The 11,059-nt window shown below is 44.6% G+C and overlaps 1 protein-coding gene across 1 annotated transcript; it reads right to left on the minus strand.

The window, feature by feature from the left end:
• Positions 1–318: 318 nt before the first annotated feature.
• On the minus strand, positions 319–9,841 carry LOC119363841 (protein ESSENTIAL FOR POTEXVIRUS ACCUMULATION 1-like). The gene is made up of 10 exons (XM_037629204.1): positions 9,677–9,841; positions 8,673–8,725; positions 7,554–8,492; positions 7,332–7,452; positions 7,183–7,248; positions 5,847–6,467; positions 3,081–5,730; positions 1,104–1,267; positions 964–1,023; positions 319–889 (listed from the first exon to the last, which is right to left on the minus strand). The coding sequence occupies exons 1-10, from the start codon at positions 9,759–9,761 to the stop codon at positions 540–542; spliced, it is 5,109 nt and encodes a 1,702-aa protein (XP_037485101.1). The 5' UTR covers positions 9,762–9,841; the 3' UTR covers positions 319–539.
• Positions 9,842–11,059: the final 1,218 nt, after the last annotated feature.

Raw genomic sequence — 11,059 nt, forward strand, 5'->3', positions numbered from 1 at the left:
CTGAGGCCCACCCTGAAATTCGGGGGGGAGGCGCGTTGTCCATTTTTGGTCACCACCTGATGTGTCTTTTGACGTGTCTGGCGGCACAACCAACAAGTACCAGCAGCAAACTAATACAGCGACCGGCTAATCCCATATCGTTCTATACTTTTCTTGGCTACTGGTTTTCAACAGCCATCACATGATTTATGCAAAGACACGGACTTTTAGGTGCACAGCTTAAAAGCTCTAATTCACAGATAATGATGCAAGACAAGGTTATGTGTGTTTTTAGCACTGACGTATAGAAACATCATGCGTTGCAACACGCAGCCACAATAAGCAAAATTGATCTATGTTCATCTGCAGTGAAGTTCTATCGAGAACAAAATCTGGTGTGAGTTACAGGAAGCCAAAATTGGGCAATGGATGCACTTTCTCGAAAAAAGAGACGAAAATCACCACCGCATATGCTCGGTTGCCATCGCAACAAGTCAAAACGATCTATCGAGAGCGCCAAAAGTATGTACAGCGCGGTGCCACCGTTGTATGCAGTCCTACTAATCCACGTTCTGGATCTCTCCCATCATGATGCGGTTGCTGACTACATTGAACCCTAAAACCGCTGCGCTCACCTTCTTCCCTTTCTTCCCTTTTTTCTTTCCTCCTGTATCCTGCTCTGCCTCAGCACTTGGCCCTCCTTTGGCTGCAGAAGCGGGGTTCAGGCGGGGGGCACGGTTGCTGGGCGCTCTGAATGCCATCTCGATCACATCTGTGGACAGAAAAGCCTTGTAGTTGAGGAACCTGTCGATGAACTGGCCGTTGCGGTCGAGAGAGCCGACGTTCTCCCGGAGAAGCATTTCTGCTTCAGCAGTCGACTGCTTAATGCAGAACTCAAGGAAACTTGTATCTGGGTGGGCATAGTGGAACAAACAATAAGATTGGTGAGTTTTAAGCAAGAATTACTCTAGTGAGAGTTTATACCATTTGTTCCAGTGAGCCTGGACCACTCGCTGTCGCACCAATCCCGGAAGTCCATTGCCTCTGCAGTATAAGAGTCAAGACTGTTATGTTAGAAAACACACTGTAACAAAGGAAATATGAGCATAAACCAACTATGTTACCTGTCTGCTTGTTTGCTGCCTCTGCTTTCCCTTTCCCAATGAGGTTAGCACTAGGAGCCGTTGAAAGTGGCAACTTGCTAGCCTGAGACTTGTGACGGTTTACTGAAGACTGGTCTTTCGTCATGGAACTTTTACTCTGACTTGCTAGACTTGGGAATTCTGACCTGTTAAACATTGTAAGACATAATGTAAGCATCTTACAGAAGTTACGTGCAAAAGGAAACACAACTCGGTAGTAATAAGATCAAAAAATAATACAGGATGTTCCAGACATCAATGGTCAAGCATTGTACCAGTGGTATGAACTACTCCCTCCGTTCCAAAGTAAATGACCCAACTTTGTACTAAAGTTAGTACAAAGTTGAGTCATCTATTTTGGAACGGAGGGAGTATAAGGAAGTCACAGAAATCAAATAATGTGTCATGAGATTAGGGGACATGAACCTTGGTACTAGGGTGTGGCACCAGGGTGGAAGGCAACAGCCCTATTTATCAGCAGGTCATATGAAAGATATAACTAGTATAGATAGCTATCACGTAATTATGGATAAGTTGACGGTTATCAATTATGGATTTTATCATTTCTTAGAAATCCGTATCAAACTGGGCAGCCTTTCTACCATCCCACTCAAGCAATAATAATGTTTCTTCCTCAAAATTCGTAGCTATCATCTATTGTCTAATCCCATCACAACCAAGTCGATCCTACCGATTGTTTTTACGGAGAAAACAGCTACTAAATACTTGTAACATGAAGCAGTGTACAAACTCTTTATGACCCAGATTGACATATGCACATTCAGATATGAAGATTGCTCAAGTAATGTCAAAACAAATAAGTGCTTGCCCATGGCGATCTTAACTTCTAACTGATAGATCTACTAGCCTTAAGTGATGTACAAAGCAGGCACATACGAAATAAAATGACTTTGAGGGGTTCAGAGGACCAAATTGGACAAGCAAGGGGCCCTTTGTTTTCTACTTTTTATAAATAGTTACAGCTCACAGGTTTGCTGATAACCCATTTGACAGTCCAAATTGAAAGAGTACGGCTTTAGACCAATTTGGCTGGGACAATCTAGGCAAGCAGTGTGTATTAGAACATGCAAGGTGCAAAATAAACTTCAAAGAAATGGTAATAACCATAAATTACATCACGATCATCATCAGAGGATATGCAAAGCATGTGAGAAGAGCATGACCAAACCAATATGACCAACTAGTGACACAAAATTAAAATCAAATCAGGTCGATACAATCAACATGACCAAACCAATATGTACCAACTGATGACGCAATTCATAAATCAGGTACTCCCTTCATTCCAAATTATTTGATGTTCTGAATTTGTCCCAAGTACATCAAAAATTGTGCTAAGATCTACAACATCAAATATTTATATAGATAATACAAAAATATATTTTATGACAAATCTAATGAAACTAATTCGGTGTTGTAGATGAAGATATATTTTTCTCTAGACTTAGTCAATTTTAAGAAGTTACTTAGGAGTTAGGACAAAGCTAGAACTTCAAATGATTTGGAACAGTAAATACAATTACTGCAAGTCCTAGCACTTCAGAGAGATTTGCAAGATGCTCTATAGAAATTCTGAAGGATACGGCGGTGCCAATTCCGCAGTTCAGTTAAGTCATTAATGCACTTATATCTATTCACTATGAAGAAAATAAGTCGGTATGCTGAATGTGTTGATAATAATATAAAAGGGCAACCTGGTGCATGTAGCTCCCGCTTGCGCAGGGTCCAGGGAAGGGTCCGACCACTTTGGGTCTATAGTACGCAGCCTTTCCCTACATTTCTGTAAGAGGCTGTTTCCAGGACTTGAACCCATGACCTCATGGTCACAAGGCAGCAGCTTTACCACTGCGCCAAGGCTCCCCTTCTGTTGATAATAATATGCGCTGACAAAATAATCAAGTGACAATAAAAACCATTGCAAAGAACATATGAACATACTGTTTCTTATCTTGTTTGGAGTGGTCAGATGGGCCCCAAAACAGATCATCTTCAGCATTTGACTTGGAACGATTGGAAGGATTGGAACTCATCTGGACAGGGGCAACTGCCTTTGATGGAGAAGACCCAGAAGCTTGCTTAGAAGAAGCATTACCATGATTCCGTTGGTTCACCGAAACCTTTGCTGGAGTAGGTGAGGGTGGTTGTTGCTGGACAACACCTGATCTCCTTTCTTCCTCTCTCTGAATATCTCTCAAAGACAAAGGTTTGTGCACCTTCGCAGAGTCATTGGACCATGCTGGAGCAGGCGCAAAATTTGTCTGGTCAGTCTTCCAAGGAACAAAATCTCCAAAGGATGGACCACTTGGAGGAGCCGGAAGTATTTCCTTCTCTTGTTTCGCTTGCTTTGAAGATTTGCCCTTTTCAGCTGGTATAGACATAACTGATGAATCAATGGAACTAACAGGTAATGGGGCTTTGGCTGCAGATCCTTTTGACTTTGTCCCCTTTTTCTTGTTCTTTTTCGAGTCCTTGGCCTCAATGAAGTCATCATCATCAAAAGTAGGAGCATCAGACTGAACAACAGCAGGTGATAGAGGAGGAAACAACACATCATTAGCATTGCCTATGTTCTCATTGTCTGCATTACTAGACCTTGCCAGAACTTCTTCCGCTAACAAATCATGCAACTGACTTCTCTTGTTCCTGGAGTCACCAGCACTTTCCTGGCCACCCAGTGATTTACCTGCACCCCCCAATTGTTGCTCAGAAGATGCAGACATGGTATTCCAAGGACCTGATGGCACAGGAGGCGCTGGCATGGTTATCTTGGCACTGTCCGCAGCTACCCTCTGTGCTCTTAGTTGTTCCTCAGCTTGAATTTCCAGCAGTGATTTAGGCCTGGGTCCTTGGGTAGGTTTCCAACCTTTCTGGCTTGCCGCTGCATGAGGCTCGGATAGAGCACTAGGTTCCCATTCAGCTCTATTGATAGCATACTCCTCAGGAAGACTTTTGGGAGGCAAATTCACATATGATTCAAAGCCCAGCGGAGGTCCAACTGCTCTAGAAGAGCTTTCCCCTCTGGCAGTGGAACCCCAAAAAAGTTCGTCTGTGTCATCTGGCAAACCATGCTTAGTAACAGCCTGATTTGAAGCATCAACTTCAGCTTCTAGTGTTGGATGTTGAGAAACTGTGTTTGGAGCTCCTTTGCCAACATCTACAGCTGTCTGTTTCTTCTTCTGCTTCTTTTTCTTTTCAGCTTTCTTTGTCTCTTGTGCATCAGGAGTTTTTGCATCAGTTGTCATAGTTAGCTCAACTGCATCAAGGGTATTTGTAATTTCCTGGACACGATTATGAGGCGACATGATCTCTGATAGTTGATTCAGTGGTGTCTCAGGAAAACACTTAGCTTCACTAAGAGCTGAACTGCTGGCCTCTGTAGATCTTAAACTTAAAATATTTGCAGGCTTACTTTCAACTTTACCTATTCCAACTTGCTGATAGTTTCCAGAAGCCTCCTCATACCTTTCTGCAACTTCTGTTTGCATCGTACTGACCATACTTGCACTAAGTTGAGTGTTATCACTTGCCGAGTTTCCCAACTTCTGAGGATGGGGAAACCGTTCTTTCGAAGGTGCGCCCATAAAAAATTCATGAGGCAATGGCACAGTAGGTACAGAGCTTTGTGATGTTCCAACACCCTCCATACCCCTCATACTCATAAATGCTTGACTAGATCCCTGGGGTGTACCATGGTTAGTCAAAATACGATCAGCTTCAAGAACCTCTTGAATTGTTCGAACACCAAGATTCATAGAATCACCAGCTGGCAATGTAGTATGCTTCGACCCATAAGGATCATCAAGCTGTTGGTTGGGATGTCCATGAGGTGCAACGTGAGAAACTAGGTGCTGTTGTTGCAGCAACAACTGCTGTTGCTCAAGCTGTAGTCGTTGTTGCAGCTGCTGATGTTGCTGTTGCTGCTGCTGCTGCTGCTGAAGCAATATCATCTTGTCCAACATTGAGAGTTGTGGCTGAGGTTGAGGTGCCACTGGCGGCTGTGATTGCAACTGTAGTTGTGATAGCAGATACTGTTGTTGAAACATGTGCAAGAGTTGTGGGTCTTGAGATATCTCAGCAAGCAACTTCTCTGATGGCAAATGAGAGAGAGGTGGCTGGTTCTGTGGCATGAAGTTCTGTTGTTGAACAGCAGTAGCCATTTGCTGAGAATTCTGCAGATTTTGATGCATGTTAAGTGGCCCTTGAGTGAGATCCACATGAAGGTTAGGATTAACATTTCGGGATTCGGGATAGTTTGACCATGGTGGCAATCCCGCAGGTGCTTTAGGTTTCTCTGCAGAATGCAGCATAGCAAGCAAGTCAACATTTTGAGATTGTGATGCTTGACGAGATGGATCAGCCATTGTACTGGGTACTTTAGAGTGCAGAGCAGACACTTCTGAAGCTGTATCTTTGTTTTGTGCCTGTGCTGCTGGAATACCATCTGCAGACCAATATGGAACAGCATTTTGGGAAGATTTTTGTCTTTCCAACAATCTCTGCTGTGCCAAAAGATAATTCATGCTATTCCCCATCTCGCCTCCGGCCATCGCAATGTTGCCAAAGCTACTGCTGTTATATTCATTCAGCCCTAATTCCAAAAGGAGATATGGTGTCAGACCAGAAAGTACGCATGATAAGTAGCAGAGATAACTAGAAAATATATGGAATGAACTAGACGAATGGGGCTCTTGCCAGTATACATACCTCCAGTCATAGCAGCTGAAGGACCTTGCATACCATTAGACATCAGTGACTCCAGAAAACGATTCTGAGCTTCAACAGCACCGCCATTCCTGCTTGGCCCACTGTTAAAAATACCGACACCAGCTGATCCGCTATGTGTGCTACTGGAGCTGACAAATTTCCCTGTAGGTGGAGTCTCCGGCATTAGCATATCAGTGGATTTTGTGGTGCTAAACCCTGGAGGTGGCCTTGCCTTTGCTCGTAGGTGAGGCATAACATCGCCAAGCATTAAGAAAGGCGCATCAGGAGGAGCATTTGCAACTCGAACCAGTAAATCAATACCAAAGTAACTAGCCTCAAACCAGCCAATGATGTCAGCACCAGAAAATGGGCCTTGAATTCGACCTTGTGGGTCTTTGTAGTATAAAGAGAGATTTTCTGGATTAGGATAAGGTTGAATAGGACTGGTCAACTCATCAACACCTGTCATCCCGACTACTTTACTTTCTTGATCAAAGACATTGGGCATTTGCTGCGGAAAGTCAGTTGGGCCAAGCCTATGGTCTCCAATAAAGCGAGATCTTTGTGGAACAACATAGCTAGGTGTCTCTGTACGCAGTGAATCAACATTTCCAGGAACACCTGTCAAAAGATCAACAGAGGTGAGTTTTTAAAGTGCCGAAAGCATTTCTAGAAGCTGTGCAAGCATTCAGCAAAGGACAACAATTGAATACCAACTAATTAACTACCAAAAAATGGCAAGCAGTTCAAAGTAGCTAAATAAGATACCATGAAGAGGTCGTCATGATGAATTAATTTGCTTAGACTACTATATCATAGAACACATGCAACCGCAAGCCTCAAATTTTGTAACCAATTTATAATGTAATATGAAACAAAGGATAAGCTTATAAACTTAATGCCAGAAAAACAAAGGAATACTTCGAGGAACAAAGGCATATCTGGATACACCATACAGAGAATATGGTACTAGATCTCAAAAATAATCTCAGAAACCCCTATTGAGTATACCATGTTGAATTACTCCTATTATATGGATAGACCTGGGACTAAAACCATCCTAAAAATTGCAAAGAGGCATGTTCCACAAAATGTGAATGCGTAAACCATGTGGACTGATTATTAAGTTGTGAACCAAGACCATGAGCAGTACGTATATTTGAAAAGTTAAGATATGCTGGAGAACATCTGGAAGACTCCCCCAAGTTATGAAAGGTTAGATTTTTCATAAATGACAAACCCACTATCATCTGTATGTGATCACTTGAAATTCGCTCAGCTAAGGAGCATGCAATAAACAGAAAGAACTGTGGAAACAGTGAGTAAGATATGGCACCCCTGAGACTTCCAGCTGTTTCTCCCTTCAAATCATCTGCACTTCCAGGTTGATCATCTCTACCACCTGGTCAATGGGGGGGCATTCAGTAAAATGGTCACATATTTGGACGTTTATACTACAAACAAAGTATGAAAACTGCATCAAACCTAATTTAGATTGTTTTGACGGCACCACATCAGGATTACTTTTCCCAACAGACCCATCTTTGGAAACCTGATGGACACCACTGTTTATGATTTCCCCTTTGTCAATTGCTTTTAAAATGACCTACAAATATAAGAACTGTGAGACATGAAGATCATATACATAGTATAATTGCATGATAGTAAGATCATCCTAGCTGAGAAAAATAATAGGATTAGCTTTACCGCTTCGTCAGTCGTCGGAGCAAATAATGCTGAAGGCTCCAACATTTCTTCTTGCATAAATGCAGACCCTTCCTCACAAACATCAAAAGGCATCTTGAAGTCAGTAACATGGGAAGTTGTTCTGTATATGTCAAGCAGTTTCATCCTACTATATCTAAATGCTGTGCGATCCCCTGATGCACCACCAGGTCTGTCAGAAAGTAGACCAAGATGGAATGGACGTGAAGATCCAGTACTGCCAGCATTTGTACTACCAGAACTAGGGGTAAATTTTCCACGAGAACCTGAAAAACCTGTGATTTCATTGTCTGGCTTCCCTCTACCATACCCATACAAAGAAGGTGGTTTTTGTGATATCTGTGAGGGGTGATAAGAAGAATCACCCCGGCCACGGCCCACAGGATGACTAGACTTCCATGACCGAGAAATGTTATCATCTCTCTCAGTATCCTTGTCATGAATGTTGCCATCTTTCCCATGTGCAACAAACTGCGAAAAACCTTTTTCACGGGAAGCATCACCCTCCTTGCCCGAATCACCCCAGCGATCACGCCAATTTTCAGACTCCTTATCACTGGAACCCCAACGAGTAATCCACTTGCCCTCACGGCGTTGGTCATAGTTGCCCTCCTTGTTACTGGAATCACCCCAACGTTCCTGTGGAGCACGACGGCCATCCACAGAAAACTTGGACGAGTCATCTGACCATTTTTCTACCTTGCGTGTATCAGCTTGTTCCTTGTCTGTCTCCCTCCAGCGAACCCACCGAGGGCCTGAATTTGGTTCCCGCTCATCATCACGCCAACGGTCACGACGCGCAGCTTCACCATCAAGCACAGAAGCCCTGAAGACATCCTTTTTCTTCACACTGGAGTCCATGTCTTCACCATTACCTGATGTCTTTGTAGCATCTGAGCGTGAACCCTGTGAACTGGGCTCCTGCAACAAACAACATTATATAAACCACCATCCTGCACACAAACTACTAAGAAAGTCTACTATCAATCTAGATGATATTGTACTGCCATGTTCATCACGCAGGCGTAGTGTTAAGATGTCCAGCTGTTCAACTATAGTTACTGCCCTTAATCCTAAAACCGTAAACATGTTTTGGCCTACCTTCATAAGCCACTGAGGAGAAAGGGGCATGCCAGTATCCAGGCCTTGCTTCTCTGTGAAAAACAAAGCTACGATGAATAAGACTGTGTGAAAAACAAAGCTACAATGGATAAAACAGGAGACATGCTATACTGATAAAAATAAAACAGAAAACATGCTCTAAAAACTGCAAGACACATAAACTGGACAACCAAAGATATGCTCAATGGTTAGACAAGATAAAAACACAATAAAGATTTTAAACTGCATATACCTTGCATGAAAGTAATTGGACTGGAGGGTTGTGCATATACTGGTTGAACACAACAGATTTTTGCCACAGATCCACACTAATTAGATTGCAAAAAAAGCTACCCGGTAGCAGCTTATAACTACACAGCTATGCCCACAAATTGAGCAAACAGTCAGTAAAAAGAGGCTGCCGAGATGTTACCCTCAGCATGTGTGGCTACAAAGAACGCAACATTCCTAAGCCCAAAGGAATACACCCATCGTTTTCCTACGAATACCAACACACAAAGGCAGGGCGGCCACATTTGCAACCCACATAGGCCACAACAGCAAAGTCAAACAACCAACAAATTACATTCAACCACAAAAAATGAAGTATATTATAGAAAAAGGGGGCAATCCAATGAGTAAACTAGCACCTCCGGAATCGAAGCAATAACTAAAATTAACAACTGGACCACAGCATCCAATCCACCCAAATCCAAATACCGACATCACCCTTTGTACCTAGAACCATCGTCCCACCACCACCACGGCAGAAATTGTTCAGTCAGAGACCCTACACGGCAGTAACACTGCGGAAGCCCAACGCACGGTGGCAATACCATTTCACAACCACCCAAAAAAACCCGAACCCTAGTGACGTCAGAACAGATCGAACGACGGTACAAGCAACAAATCAAGGCAGCTTGAGCTACGGGGGGGCGCTAGGGTTTCGACCTGGTGCGACAGATCGAGGATGGGAGGGAGGAGTCGGGGAGGGAGCAACGAACCTTTGGCGATCTGGGGCGGTGGAGGCGTGTCTACGGCGAGTCGGCGGCAGAGGCCGTCATTGGCGCGGTCCGGGGAGGCGGCCATGGGCGGCGGCGGGGAAAACCCTAGGAGGAGCTTCGCTTGGGAGGTTTGGGGACGGAGAGGAGGAGCGAGCGATGGGGAGGAGACTGTCAACTCCAGGCGCGGATAAAAAAACAGCCGCAGGGTGCCGAGTTTGCCCGAGGAGGCCTTTTTGCGCTAGGGCACCTGTTTCTGTATAAATTTAATTAAACGTCCTACTGGCTACAGTACGTTTGGAGCCAAGAATGGCAATATAATTTTTACTAGCCTATCCCCTAAAATTTTATAAAGGAGTCAAATTTTGGCTTTACTGGAGTCAAATTTTGGCTTTACTCCTCTGTACTTCACCTACCCGATCTCCTAAAATCTATACAGGAGTATAATTTTTGCTGCCCCCCCCGAAAAAACTCTCCAAGACGCCTAAATATACTCAGCACTTACACGAGTGGCGCGCCTCTTTCTACCGCCCTTGCGGCTCCGTCCTTCCCGCCACTGCCCCACGCACCGCCGTCGTCACTGATGACCGGCCCCATCGCCGAAATGGATAGCCAAGACCCTTCCGCCACCCTGTCGGCTTGTCGCCGTCGGAAACCACCCCCTGCTGCCGCCTGTGCCGAAAAAGAGGTTGGCGATTGATGACTCACGAGTATAGGGGATCAATCGTAATCGTAGTCTTTTTGATAAGTAAGAGCATTGGACACAACGAGGAGCAGAAGGAATTGACAAACAATTTTCAGCAATGTATTCTCTGCAAGATGTAATGTAGTTTTTGATGGATAGTTTGGTAACAAGTAACAAGATGCAGCTGTTGGGGAACGTTGCAGAAAATATAAAAAATTCCTACGGTTTCACCAAGATCAATCTATGAGTTCATCTAGCAACAAGAGAGAGGAGTGCATCTACATACCCTTGTAGATCGAGCGGAAGCGTTCAAGAGAACGGGGTTGAGGGAATCGTACTCGTCGTGATCCAAATCACCGGAGATCCTAGCGCCAAACGGACGGCACCTTCGCGTTCAACACACGTACGGTCAGCGTGACATCTCCTCCTTCTTGATCCAGCAAGGGGGAAGGAGAGGTTGATGAAGATCCAGCAGCACGACGGCGTGGTGGTGGATGCAGCAGGGATCCCGGCAGGGCTTCGCCAAGCGTCTGCGGGAGGGAGAGGTGTAGCAAGGGGGAAGGGAGGCGCCAAGTGCAAGGGTGCGGCTGCCCTCCCTCCCCCCTCTTTATATAGGGACCCCAGGGGGGGCGGCGGCCAAGGGGGGTGCCTTGCCCCCCAAGGCAAGTGGAGGCGCATCCTCCCCTAGGGTTCACAACCCT

Source organism: Triticum dicoccoides, chromosome 2B (genome assembly GCF_002162155.2).
Source record: "Triticum dicoccoides isolate Atlit2015 ecotype Zavitan chromosome 2B, WEW_v2.0, whole genome shotgun sequence".
Classification (NCBI taxonomy): domain Eukaryota; kingdom Viridiplantae; phylum Streptophyta; class Magnoliopsida; order Poales; family Poaceae; genus Triticum; species Triticum dicoccoides.

Excerpts from the sequence above, each read along its gene's own strand:
- LOC119363841 (XM_037629204.1), bottom strand. The coding sequence starts at position 9,761 with ATGGCCGCCTCCCCGGACCGCGCCAATGACGGCCTCTGCCGCCGACTC. Across the intron at positions 8,726-9,676 it reads ACCGCCCCAGATCGCCAAAG|AGAAGCAAGGCCTGGATACT; the intron begins GTTCGTTGCTCC and ends TGTTTTTCACAG. Across the intron at positions 7,249-7,331 it reads GTCAAAACAATCTAAATTAG|GTGGTAGAGATGATCAACCT; the intron begins GTTTGATGCAGT and ends CCCATTGACCAG.